Here is a 13,959-nt window from a genome sequence, read left to right as displayed (position 1 = left end):
TCAACATCTTGGAGGTTAGACATCAGATTTGGAATAATTTGTAACCTCCAACAAGGTTTTAAACCAAAAAAGAATTGCACTACTTTAAAAATCTTATGCATTATACTATTTGTGCTCATGCGTGCTAATCTACTGACACGTCTGAGTCAGTCTCCTAGGTGCTGCTTTGGATCAATACTTTCCAACTCCTCCTTGTTCTTGATCGTTGCCCTCCGTTTTAAATAAAGTTTTTAAAGAGATGACGTATGAACCAAGATGGCGGCGCCCCTTTCCACAATGAAGTTTTGGAAACCCGGTAAGAATCTACTTGATTTATTACGAACAAAACAAAACAAATGCTCAGATGATTTGTGCATCGTGGTATTTGTTTGCCCATGTGAACATGTTCAGCCGTTTTGAATACCGATTGGTATAAACGTGTTTTGCTTTTCAAAGCAAGGCATATAGACACGTCTGCAAAATCGAAACCGAAGCGCAATTGTATTTGTTTTTATAGCTCTGTGTTTATCTTCTGCACAACGGCGGCAGCTATTGCGAAATAAACCGACATATACGACAATTCAGACTTGCTTGGGTTTGCATATGTTATCTATTTGTGTTGTCCTTTCAAAATATCCATGCTTTGAATGGCAGTAATTTATGGATCTTTCTAGATTTCCCTGCGCTCCAGTAGTTCCAAAGACAACCAACCCATTGGCAATGTGAACTGCACAGTGATATAGATTATTATAACGAATTACGCAGATTACAGAGTTGTATTTATTTCTAACTCTGTAACTGAAAATACACATAACCTATTAGACGGTGCATTGAGGATGCATACAATCCAGAACATTATAATTCAGTAAGTCCACTTCAATGATTATTATCTTATTCTTACTCTGCAAGTGAGAACGTTTAAAATAATACTTTCCTAAAGCCTTTACAGTTAAATATTGAAATTAAAGCAACTGTGTGGGATACACCTATTTGCAACATTACAACCCCAGCTGTGTCAACAAGAATGCTGTCATTTTGTAATGGATACATAGACACCGTTTTAACATCTGCTTTTATTGACATAATGTGATATTGACAATGTAATCAGATTGTAAGATTGGAATAAACTGGACTGTGTGAGTGAATGCTTACAGTGAGGGCTTTAAAATCTGGCATGATATTGATATTGTAAGTAGATTGTAAATTGATTGAATTATGCGAGCTTCAAGACATGGTACTCGACTGTACATTGAGTGAACTTGGAGAAATGCCGATTTTTTTGTATTGATCTTTTTATCGTGAGGTGCTTGAACTTTGACATTTTTGGCGAATAAAAATAAAGCACTTGCATTTATATTTGTTCCCTTTTTCTGTTCTCTGTTCATCCAAAATTAAATGAACCTGGTATATTTGTTTACTTTGTGTATTATTAAACTGGGTTGTTATAGGGCCTACTTTCTAGATTGCTCAAAATAGGGGAGCAATAGGCAGTAAGGGTGGGAACTAAATTATTTCTGTAAACTCAGCTGAAAATGAAATGTCTGTTGAGGAAAAAGTACTAATATAATTACCAAAATAAACTGTAAACAAAAAGAAAAACCCTGTGTCCCTAATGTACTTTTTTTCCCCCTGTGATATTTGGTATTAGTTGGAATTGCATACAAATGTTATGTGTTTTGCATGTTATGGTGCTAGGATCGGAAGCCCCGGGAGTGGGAGAGGAGCGTGAGCTGTCCTCTGAGGTCGGGGGCTCTCCTGTCATCTATAACCCTCACGCATCCCTGTCCATCGAGAAACAGAGGCAGAAGCTTCCGGTGTTCAAGGTACTGTCTTTTAATGAACCCCAGACTGGTGCCAGGGTTGCACTATTCTCAGTGGGAGCTGGCCAAGTCCCCAGTCTGCTGCCTTAACTGCTGTTTACAGTGTGGGCTTGAAGTGGAGAAAGAGGCATAAGAACTAGTTAGAAGGAGAAAAAAATATATAAATGCTTATTCAAAATTGTATGTTGGTGACTCATGCAATATTTGGTTTTGAAAGCATACTTTTTCAAAGTGTTTCTTGTAAACAAATAAGTAATATGCAAACTGTGCTCAGATTTGTTGCTCTGCCCTGTATTGAATTACGTGTGTTCTGTTTTATTGTCTAACACTGTGGCATTGCTGTCTGAATTTCAGCACAGAAACCACATCCTGTACCTGGTGGAGAGCTACCAGACGGTTGTGATCGTGGGAGAGACTGGCTCTGGCAAGAGCACCCAGATTCCACAGGTCAGATCCCCCTTCTGCAACCCTCCATGCTTCAGCATTGCCAGTAATCTTGAATTTGTTTACGATGCAGAAGGTATCGCAACACTCCAGTCCTACAAGAGGAATTTACCATTCCTTTGTTGTACTACATCTTTTAGAAATTGTATTCATACATTTCTTTCAACACATATGCATTAGGAACTCTCATGAGACAATATGTTGCTCTATTTGAATGCGTCTCTGTCTCTGTAGTACCTGCTGGAGGCTGGATGGGCTGCAGAGGGCAAGGTGATAGGGGTGACCCAGCCTCGAAGGGTCGCTGCCATTTCGGTGAGGGAGGCCTTTGTGATTCGTGTTGATTGAGGGTGTACTTCTAATGAGAGGAAGTTCGATCTTATTTGCCACAAAGCACTGACGCAGACCTCTCTCTCCCCTCTTCCTTTCCCTGCGTCAGGTGGCCAGTCGGGTGGCTGAGGAGCGAGGGGCGTTGCTGGGCCATGAGGTTGGCTACACAATCCGGTTCGATGACTGCTCGGACCCCCATGCCACACGCATCAAGGTATGACACTTTGCAGAACACGACGTGAGATCAGCGGAGTTATTATGAATTAAAACCCCAGACCCTGATCCAACAGAGATTTCCTATTCGTAATTCATGTTTCTAAAAGAGAAGCCCTCCCGAATGGCTGATTGGATTTTACACATCCCTCTCCAAAGTCATATGTGAATACTGAAGAACAATAGCCTTAGGCAAAAGTAAATGCATCGACTGACCTGCTGAAAGGCACCGTCTTTATTGTCTGGTTGTTTTCTGTGTTCCAGTTCCTGACTGATGGAATGCTGGTGAGAGAAATGATGGCAGACCCCCTCCTAAAGAAATACAGGTACCTTCCGTAGCCTCTTTTCCCTCCCTCACACAAACCCTCTGTGATTGTGTATCTACAGCGATGTTCAATCACGTTACGATTGATTGGCTGTATTCCTGTTTCCATGGTGTGAACTAGCAAGAATGCAAAGCTAAAAGGTATTGATCAGTCAATGCCAACCACGTGGTTGGCAATGGAAGTGGTTAATGTGAAATGAATTGTCTTCACCTTGGAAGTTGAAACGGCTAGAGTGCATGGGATTCTCAAAGTGCTAATGACTCTACGGTTTCACACTGGGTGGAACTGGGAATCATGCCCGTCCTTTATCAGTTCATTTTGATTTTATTACAGGAAAGCAATGTCACAATTCCAGCCTGATTTGTGGTTTCACAGCTCTTGTCTAAGTCTCTGTGTGGTGAAAGGCAGGCAGTATTCAGCCTCACCTTCTTCCTGTTTACTTTAGTCTTTGTTTCTGGAGTGTCGGCATTTCCATCACTGACACTAGTCAGTCATTGCCACTGAGGTTGCCATAACTACATCTTCACAATAGCATTACAATTATTTTTTCTGTGCTTTGCTTTCTTTCGTAAGATAGCTTTACAAAAGGGAAGATGCTTTCAGATCATGCTTCCTTCAGTCCTCCTTTAGACTGCCTGTGCCTTCGGGAGCAGTTGCACAGATGCAGGACTGTTAATGTAACGTTATTTTGTTCTACGTTCCCTCCACCCCCCAGCTTGTGGTTCTAAGTACGCTTGCCATCAGAAATGGTGCATGAAAATCAGATGCCAATAGGAATAGTTGAGAAGGACAGTCTAGGATGTTGGCAGATAGTGACCATTTTCTTGTTCTCGGTGTTGTGTGTGGCAGTGCTGATAAAGGCTGTGTGAGTGACCTGCTGTGTGCTTTTCTCTCTGCAGTGTTCTGATCCTGGATGAGGCCCATGAGCGAACACTCAACACTGACATCGCTATTGGCCTGCTCAAGAAGGTCACTATTTGAGGAGTTATCCATATGAATTTTAAAGAGCTCAGTTTCTGATGCAGGATATTACAATTAAACTGGGCATTTAAAATATACATTAAAAAACATATAATTTGGAATTGTTGAACTTGAATTTAAGTGAATGTAGCTGTATGTCCTTGCCAAAATGGGTGTATTCTTCATGCTGCAGAGCAAATATAACTCCAACTCCCAATGGATGGATGGTAGTCAGATTTTCCACTTTAACTTTTCTAAGCTGTTAATGACAATTGGAAAAGGGGAAGCTTTTTGCATGGCAATAAAAAGGTTTCCCTTCCTGCTTCTTTTATTAGATCCAGAAGAAACGCAGAGATCTGCGCCTGATAGTTGCTTCAGCCACCCTAGATGCCAAGGTAATCTGCAAGAAAAAATATCTAATACCACCCCGCTGCTTGCCTGTACTGTCTGCTGTGTGCTGAACCATTCATTAAATACCACGCTTTCATAGGGCAACCTTTTAAATCTCCATTGCTTGTTTCTGGTATCTGCCAGTTTCTGTCGACATGAGAAATTACGCATGTCAGACAAATTAATTAACCATATATTTTTGTTTGGTCTAAGATTTCTTGAAATGCTTTATGGATGTTTTGGGCGACAGTTTCTGATTTACAATCCCTGCCCTAGAATCTGCGTGAGATGCATATGGTATTGAAGTGCTTCAAGCCAAGTCTAAACAGGTTTTATTGACCTGCCCACTATCGTATTTCAGAGCTCTTGACAGTCCTGCTCCTTCAGGCAAAATAAGAATCAGGAAAATTGGAGTTTGTACAGAACATTCTGCTAACATGACAGAAATTTATGGACACATGAGATGAGAAATGAGAATTTCTGCGTTAACAGTAGCTCCAGTGTTTCTGCCTAACAGCGTTTATTTTTTTAAGACTTAAGACATTGATTCAGAAGTGGTTAATTGGCTATCTTATAATGGTCCTGAAGACTATATAAATATAATTAAAAAAATGTTTCTAAATTTCACACATTTCAGAACAGGTTCTATGCTTCCCCTTTTTAGGATAATCAGTATAATTCAGATTTAATGAAAGATTTGCTTTTATTATGAAATACCTTTGTGTTTGTAATTACTTTCTTAATCCCATGGTTTAATGGCAGTTTACAGAGTGTGGGAATGTTAGAACGAGGCATTATTTTGGTGGTTGTTAGGAGTTTGCTTTATTCATGAACTGTGGGCCTCTTTAAGTAAACATGATGCCTCATTACATATTTATACTCCATAACATTGAAGTAAAAAATAAGACTTATTTAGTTTTCTGTGAATTCCAGAGTTCAGTATTTTAACTTCTTGTTTTTAGAAATTTCAAGAATTTTTTAACCTGAATGAGTCTGGCGACCCCAGCAAGGACACCTGTGGGATCCTGACTGTGGAAGGGAGAACTTACCCAGTGGATGTCTTCTACACTGTGAGGTAAAACACAACCAGCATGTGGTCGTGGCAGTGGCTGCTGGGTCAGTCATATTTCTGTGCATGGAATTGACCAATCTTTCTTTTTCTTTTCTCATGAGTCTACCATCTGCCGCCCTTATTTCAGTCCCTAATTCCGTGTTCTCGGCGTGTTAGTTTTTCACTATTTGATGGGATATTTTTGTGATGAGTGTTTTTAAAAAAAAACTTTAAAGCAAGTTAATATTAATTTAAGGGCTAGGATTGACCTCCTTTGTAGGATGTGATTGAACACACTGCTCCCACTCTCTCCAGCCCTGTTCCTGACTATGTGAAAGCCACCGTGGAGACAGTGCTGAAGATTCATGAGACTGAAGGAGATGGAGATGTTCTTGCATTCCTCACTGGACAGGTACGTGCACTGCTTTCTTTAGCTACACAGCACTGACCTTAAAGTTAGGTTTTTGATGTAGTCCTATAGATACCTTTTTGTTTTTTAATATGATGGCCTATATCAGTGTAGGAAAATTCTTCGTAGTCTTTTTTGACTCTGTGTGGATTGTTTGTAGTTTCTCTGGGGTTTGCAATTGGCATTTTCATTCACATGGACTTCATTTGCAATCGGGATGGGAAAACAGCAGTCCAGTGAGTGTGTGTGTGTTGGCAGGACGAGGTGGAGACAGTGGTGTCTCTGCTGGTGGAACAGGCGAGGGCTCTGTCCCGGTTCGGGATGAAGAAGCACCTCCGTGTGCTGCCCATGTATGCAGGCCTGCCCTACACCGAGCAGATGAAGGTTTTTGAGAGAGTGCCCCCTACAGTGCGGAAGGTGAAACTTGACATTTTATTTACTTCTCTTTATCTTTCTCCTATCCATGTGTCAAGTCATGTAGAAGAGAAGCTATACATTGAAGTCTGGGTTATTTTCATGTCTTTTGTATAATTTTACATGAGGAGCAGGAAATATTTATAATCTTGTTATGCATTTGTTTTAGGTGGTTGTAGCTACTAATATTGCGGAGACGTCCATCACAATCAACGGGATTGTTTTTGTGATCGACTGCGCGTTTGTGAAGCTGAGGGCCTACAACCCCAAAACGGCCATCGAGTCACTCGTGGTGACCCCCATCTCGAAGGCCTCAGCCACCCAGAGAGCGGGCAGAGGTGGCCGCAACAGGTCTGGAAAGTGCTTTCGGCTGTACACGGGTAAGTCCTGTCCAAAGAGGTCTTCAAAAGCCTGACCAAAGTGCACCATTCTCTCTTCCCCACCACTATCCTGATTTTATTTCCATTGCAGAGGAAGACTTTGAAAAGCTGCCCTCGATGACAGTCCCAGAGATGCAGCGCACAAACCTGGCCCCAGTGATCCTGCAGCTGAAGGCCTTGGGCATCGACAATGTCCTGAGGTTCAACTTCCTTTCTGTAAGTCACTGCTTATACCCATCTGACAACATCATGCTGGGTTGGGGTCCATTATCCCCCCTCACACTCTGAGGTAGCAAATTAAAATTGAACTCTTTGTAACATTTGATCTTGTTTCTCAGCCGCCTCCTGCCCAGTCCATGGTTCAAGCCTTGGAGCTCCTGTATGCGCTTGGAGGTGAGTTGTGACTGCCATGTTGGAATCTGTTAGAAGTTGTTGTTGAGATGGACTGTTAGACTTCATGATATCTAAACAGACTCAAATAAGGGAAGCTCTTTTGGTTTTCAGTGAAAGGTGTAAACCGTTTATGATAGAAGGAAACGTGTGTAAAAGGCAGCAGATTTAGGCTCTGGAGAGAGAAAGTTTAAAACATAACATAAACATAAACATAACATTTCTTTCCTGGTTCTTTTTCGCTCTGCCCTGTGCAGGGCTAGATCAGTACGGACGCCTCACTGAGCCCATGGGGATTCGAATGGCAGAATTCCCCCTCAGCCCCATGTTTGCCAAGATGCTGCTGGATTCAGGTTATTACAGAAATGCCATATCAACTGTCACCTGTCCTAGAGATCTTGTTACTCTTTCGTAAAGCATTTCCATGATGAAATGTTGTGGTCAGTTTCTAGTAATATCCTTGTCATACTAGAATGTATGTTGTGTAATATCAGCCTGAATGCATCACAGTGCCACAACAAGGTTTCGTGTTTACATTTGTTGCAGGGAGTTTTGGCTGCTCCAAAGAGATCGTGAGCATCGCTGCCATGATGCAAATCCAGAACGTGTTTGTGAACCCACCCAATCAGAAGAAGGCGGCTGTAAGTCACTCCTGATCATACACATCTGCTTGCGATGCAGATGTGTATGTGACAAATATGGATTTGTTCTGCGGGGAGACCCTTGGGAGGTGGCTGTGTAATCCACTGAAATGTACAGCTGTTGCAATGTTGTATTCACTTCACATCCCAATAGTTTGGTGTTTTCCCAGGGATCAGTGAGAGCATCATGCAGCTCACAGCTTTCCTGTGCGATAGGGACACCAGATCACCCGGACTAGATTCAGTTTAGTGCTCTGAATATCAGTCTGAGAAGAGATGTGCCGGTTTCATTATTTAGGGGTGTTATCAAACAGACTATATCAGAAGCCATAGTAGGACATTACACCCCAGACAATGCCACAGATGTGAAGTACAACTGAAGCAGTGGAAGCTTTTTAAATGGGCTTGGCCTGAAATCCTGCCATATCCTTCAAAGTTCCAGCAGCTGTTTTCTGTTTTCTGGGAAGCTACATTTAAATCTAGATCCCCACCTTCAGTACACTCCGCATCACCAGAGCACAGACTGATGTCTACTACTTGTTTACATTCTCCTGTTTCAGCAGCTCTTCCCCACTTCCTCACTCTGAACTAAAAAAAGGCAAGCACTTTTTTTAAAGTCTTTATTTTTTGTTCCGCCGATCACTTTGACATGTCACGTGTTTTTGACGGACTAGTTCAGATCATCTGCATTCGCCTGTTATTTCGTTCCCTGCCTGTGAGTTAACAAACCCTGCAGTGATGTGTGAGGTTGCTGAATTCCAAGGCATTGTTTCTGCTGTGATATTTTTGTTTCCTGTGCTGGCTAACATTTAATAAAAAAGATCTTCTTCATAAGTTCTCAATAGTGAAGGAAGCAAGTGGAACCAGGTTCTGTGCAACCATAATTCGTTTCCCCCACCACACTTCCTGTTGAAAATGAATGTAATGGAAATAAGAATCAAAGCAGAACAGCGCGCAGGAATCGGAACACACACTGGGTGTAGAATTAATGTATGAAATAAAAGGTGCAATGCAGATGAAAACTACTCCTTTTCAGTCTGGCATTTTCACCATTGTCACTCCCTACCACGTAGAAGTGTTTTAATTTGGGGGCACATTGTTTTAGACATCGCCATTGCTGTCTACATCTCAGTCTTTGCCTTTAGCGGTAGTGCACTGTGTCCGAAGTGAGATTCTTCATGCTTCGAGAATGAACCTCCACTGTCTCCATGCTGGTGTCTTAGCGCTTGTTTGGAAGCCCCTTTTGGAACATTTTGTATTTTAACGGTATCTTTCTTCAGGCCAGAGAACACAGGAAGTTTGCTGTGGCCGAAGGAGACCACCTCACTATGCTGAACGTGTATGAAGCCTTTATCAAGGTAAGAACTCCCTTTACCTCAGCAGTTCATCACTGTCAAGGTCAATATTGCTCTGGTAGGAGCTTTTGGTAGGTTGGTATACATTTATTTATATAGCACTTATTAAGCACAGAGCAAGTGCTGCACAATCAAGAAAAAACAACAGTTGGATATTATACAAGGAAATATAAAAGAGGACGAGATGCAATAAAACATAGCTACTGAAAATAGTTAAGGAGAACAAATGCAGTAGATGCATACAAATTGCAATAAAACTATCTTTACATTTTTTTATAACTGTTTTATACATTTGGGAATGCGTCAAAATTAGTTTTGAGATGTGATTCATAAACACGGACTGATTCGGAGGATCTAACATTAAAAGGAAGGCTGTTCCAAAGTCTAGGGGCGTTTATAGCAAAAGCACGATTTCCCTTAGATTTCAACCTAGACTTTGGAATGGCTAAAAATCCCTGGTCTGAGGATGTGAGATTGGTTTGAATGTGATTAGTAAAATTTTAAAATAAATTCCAAAATTTACCGGCAACCAATGTAGAGAGGCTAATACTGGGTTAATGTGTGTGAGGAAGTTTTGGTCCTAGTCAGTAATCTAGCAGTAGAACAATTGAACAATTTTGAACAATTTGGAGCTGGGCAAATGTATGATGATTTCAGACCTGAAAATAAGGCATTACAGTAGTCGAGACATGATGAAATAAAAGCATGAATCATTTTCTCTGTATCCCCAAAAGATAAAACAGTTCTAACTTTAGCAATGGTAAATAAGTTGGTAAATAGATTCATATATAATAATTAATTAATAAATATTGAATAGATTTAGTATTAATGTATAGATTAATACAATTTTCAGCAAGGGAGTGACGAAGCCCGTCATTTGCTTGGAGACAAACTACCAATTATGCGCAATATGGCTGCCTTTGGAATATCAGAGTATTTTAGTAATATAAACAATGCGTTTTACATCCCAGGTGATTTTGGATACTTTTACCTGAAGTCCCAGTCTTAGTTCACCCTACCCTAGCATTCAAAAGGTGCCAACAGTATTGGCTTATACACCCTCCACATGTTGCTGCAGCTGCAGCTATATAATCAATATACCTGTCATTTTTAATTTCAGTTTTAACATGTAATAGTTTTTGTGATCAGTATCGCAGAGAGTTGAAACACAGGTGTGTGTCTGGGGGGGGGGGGGGTTCACACTGTTTGACTTCACTCATGGCAGCTGGGGAAACTTCCCCAGACTTGTACACTGCTGCCCAGGGCTCTAGCGACCATAGGCACTTAGCTGGCAGTCAAGAGCAGGGAGTTTCCCTCGCTGCTGTCAGTCGCGTCAGGCACACAGTAGCCCTGAGGACATGAAACTTGCACCAAAACCGGGGAAATTGCAGGCACCTTGCTTAAACAGTTGTAATAAGATGAAAAATGCATTATTTGTCAGGACCCTTTGCATACTGTGTTGTGTTTTTAGCATCAGAAGAGCTCCCAGTGGTGCCAGGAGCACTTCCTCAACTACAAGGGCCTCCTGCGTGCTGTGACTGTGAGGGAGCAGCTCCGAAGGTTGATGGCCAAGTTCAAGGTGCCCAGGACCTCCAGTGAAGGTTGGTCTCATTCTGGGCCTGTAGAAAGAACACTAGGAGGAGCAGGAAGCTTGAGGTGCTGGGTGTTCACATGTTTACAAGGCGTGTCGAATTCGCCAGTCCAGGACAGAATTCAGCCCTGGCAGCGGATAGGAAAACTGTTGATTTATTGTTGTCCTACACCAGCGTTCAACCACTACAGCTAAACCAGGTTAGAGGGGAACAAGGTAGTGTCTTTTTAGTGATGCAGTGTTGTTTCTGTTGTCCAGGGGACCCTGATGTTATCCTGAAATGTATCGTCTCTGGGTTCTTTGCAAATGCAGCCAGACTTCACCATTCGGGCTCCTACAGGTGAGACTGCCACCAAGCTGTAAATAGTGTGTGTGTGTGTGTGTGTGTGTGTGTATAAGGGTGTGAGCATTGTTGCATTTCCCCCCCCCCCAGGACTCTTCGAGATGATCGTGAGCTGCACATTCATCCCACTTCTGTCTTATATGCCGAGAAGCCTCCTAAATGGTAAGAATGCAAAGCTAATGGGTGAAAATCTGTGAATCTGTGTACTATGAGCTATTTTAAAAGCAAAAATACCCACACACAAACACAAACAATTTCACCCCAGGTTCTTTGCACAGCGTTGATCTGTGGTTGCTCTCTCCAGGGTGGTTTTCAATGAGGTGGTCCAGACGTCCAAGTATTTCATGCGTGATGTGACTGCGATCGAGTCCTCCTGGCTGGTGGAACTGGCTCCACATTTCTACAAGCAAGCCAAGGTAGGTGCCTTCTGCAATGATACTTAACTCTCAGAGTACTAGGCTCTATGCGTCAGGACTAGAGCGCTCTCAAACAAATCACAGTGCTTGATATAGTGCTGCAAATTACTTAATTTTACATAAATATAATGATCATGTGATGTACAGGTTTCATAAGAAACGTAAAACATTGCGGTTTTATATTCTCTCGATTTTATTTCTATTTTTATTTGGAAATAACATAGAAATGCGTATTATCAAAGTAACTTGTGTTATACAGACGGAATTATTTTCCTGCAAACATCCTTTATTTTCAAAATCAACCATGCACTTGCAACCATGCATCTGAACTTGCATTGCATTCATAGTAGTTTGCAGCTTCAAAATGCCTCCTCATAGCTGCTGATGGTATGTAAAAGCATTAACAAATTAAACGTGTTACAGGCTATAGTCTACAGTGTTTACAAAAAACACCAGTTCCACTCCTTGTCTTCTTTGTTTTTGTTTCTTTAGCATTCGTCAATGGGCAGCAAGCGGGCAAAGGTGACCTGAGCAGATAATTGTGTCCTGGTAACCCCACACTGGAACCCACTGCAGGGTAAACCTTTGGAGATTGTACTGGTTAATGCTTTAACCACAAAATGAATGCCACAGCAAAGCTGCACAATGGAAGAGAGGATCAGTGTGGGGGTATCAGGGCAAGAAAACCAAAGAGGATCACTCCCCCAATGAGCTCCATCCTTGTACATATAGATATGTATTATATTGATTTCCCATTCCTCTTCACCTGTATATAGAGACCAAATAAATGGAAGTCTGGCTGACACTTTTTTTTTTTTAACAAGGCCAAAATGTTTGTCAGCTGGACCTAAGTTTATTATTTATTTTTTTATTGTTTGGAGTTATAGATGGCACTGTACATAGAGAGAAATGTCACACTGATTCACACTCGAGAGATCCTGAAATGGATTTGAAAAGCAGGTTTGACTGAAGAGCTCAAGTTTTCTAGCCTCAAATCTTGTTTTGCCACCCTAGTGGTTGGGGGTCTGTGGTTTACTACAGTTAAAGGCAAAGGAAGAGGTCCAGAGCACTAAAATCTGCATTTAATCATTTTCAAAGTTTTTATTTAGGAATTTCGGTCTCTGCTCTATAGGTTACTCATAGGTTTTTATAGCAGAATGTCTGTTTCCCAATTTTAAAGATTATGCACTGGTTTCACAGACCCAGGAAAGCACTAGACTTTGACTACCTAATGTTATTTTGTCAGTTATTCCAGGACTAGTGCCAACGGAGGTCTGTGATACCAGCTGCCTGTGGCCTTTAGGATGTTACTCAATGTGCCAAATTGATACAGTCTTGTTTTTATTTAAATGGAAACAAGGTTGTGCCAAACAATAACCAATCAATCCTCTTTGTACTTTTGTCTTGAGAAAATGGATTTCCATGTAGATGTCTCTCCTGTATTTCTCTTTCAATATGAGAAAGTCTTCATTAGTCAGTCTTACTGTTGATCCCATATGGAAAAGTCTAGAAGTAAAACATATATTTTAAGGCTTACTATAAAGTATGACATGACAACTATTCTTTTTTAACAAAACATTTTCCTCTTGTGTCCTACTTTTGTATTTAAAGCACCACTTTTAACCTGATTTTGTTTTGTCATGTGATCTTTCTTTAAGCACATTAGCACAAAAAAATCTTCAAATGCATTAACTTTTAATATTCATACAATTTTTATTCCAATACATGTGTGTTAGTCTGGATGACCTCTGACTTTGTGTTTAGTTTGGTTGGCATGTGTAGTATTTTCACAAAAAGTCAAATGGCTACCCAGTGGAAAAATGTAAAAGATGAATACTTCACTTTATATGTATTGATAGGTTTTCAATTTGTATTTCAAGTATTCAGTTTTGCCACAAAAATAAAATTAAAATAAACAGTGGAATATAAAATAAGACATGGAATTGTAGAAGAAATTAATGCATATTTTGACTTTTTCCATTTGGTAGCCAAGTGTATTGTCAAGTTGAAGAAAGAGAGTTAAATGCAGAGCCCATTAATTCCAGTGAAACCTGCTTTCATTTCAGTAAGGTTACCTTTATAACTTTATTGCTAAATGTCTGCATGGTTATGTGTTGGTTTATTTCCTCTAGTAGGCTAGATTTAGCTGTTGCTGAATACCATGTGAGTACTAAGATAATGTGCAAATAAATCTGAATATTCTTGCATGTTAAAATTTAAACAATGATAACTAACACCCGATGATCACTAGTTTAAGTAGTAGACTGCAAGAAGATCCACATTCCTGTCTCCTTTAAACTGTACTCGGCCAAATTCTCTTCCAAGTTCTGAAGTCCCCTTCTGTAAAACATGATGCATCTCCAGTGACTGATCCGACACATCTTCCAATAAATACATACGATCATGCATACCAAAACAAAAAAGCTCCTGTGCTTCTTTTCTTGGAGAAATCCTTATAAATACCTTATAATATGTGCCTAAACCATTTTTTTTATTTTTTAAATGCATAT

At 40.7% G+C, this 13,959-nt stretch overlaps 1 protein-coding gene across 1 annotated transcript; it reads left to right on the top strand.

Moving 5' to 3' along the window:
- Positions 1 to 225: 225 nt before the first annotated feature.
- On the top strand, positions 226 to 13,077 carry dhx35 (DEAH-box helicase 35). Its single transcript, XM_066702414.1, has 22 exons — positions 226 to 295; positions 1,675 to 1,802; positions 2,154 to 2,246; positions 2,478 to 2,555; positions 2,680 to 2,784; positions 3,048 to 3,109; positions 4,009 to 4,078; positions 4,405 to 4,464; positions 5,422 to 5,534; positions 5,826 to 5,922; positions 6,178 to 6,336; positions 6,503 to 6,713; positions 6,805 to 6,929; positions 7,052 to 7,106; positions 7,361 to 7,456; positions 7,650 to 7,744; positions 9,025 to 9,102; positions 10,571 to 10,700; positions 10,949 to 11,030; positions 11,124 to 11,195; positions 11,338 to 11,449; positions 11,942 to 13,077. Exons 1-22 carry the CDS (start codon positions 256 to 258, stop codon positions 11,978 to 11,980), a joined length of 2,100 nt encoding a protein of 699 aa, XP_066558511.1. The 5' UTR covers positions 226 to 255; the 3' UTR covers positions 11,981 to 13,077.
- The last annotated feature ends 882 nt before the right edge of the window (positions 13,078 to 13,959 follow it).

This window comes from Amia ocellicauda, chromosome 4 (genome assembly GCF_036373705.1).
Source record: "Amia ocellicauda isolate fAmiCal2 chromosome 4, fAmiCal2.hap1, whole genome shotgun sequence".
In the NCBI taxonomy this organism is placed as follows: domain Eukaryota; kingdom Metazoa; phylum Chordata; class Actinopteri; order Amiiformes; family Amiidae; genus Amia; species Amia ocellicauda.
Note: the sequence above shows the minus strand (reverse complement) of the source record. Positions and strands in the feature narration are given on the sequence as shown.

Excerpts from the sequence above, each read along its gene's own strand:
- dhx35 (XM_066702414.1), top strand. The coding sequence starts at position 256 with ATGGCGGCGCCCCTTTCCACAATGAAGTTTTGGAAACCCG. Across the intron at positions 6,714-6,804 it reads GTGCTTTCGGCTGTACACGG|AGGAAGACTTTGAAAAGCTG; the intron begins GTAAGTCCTGTC and ends TTTCCATTGCAG. Across the intron at positions 7,457-7,649 it reads CAAGATGCTGCTGGATTCAG|GGAGTTTTGGCTGCTCCAAA; the intron begins GTTATTACAGAA and ends CATTTGTTGCAG.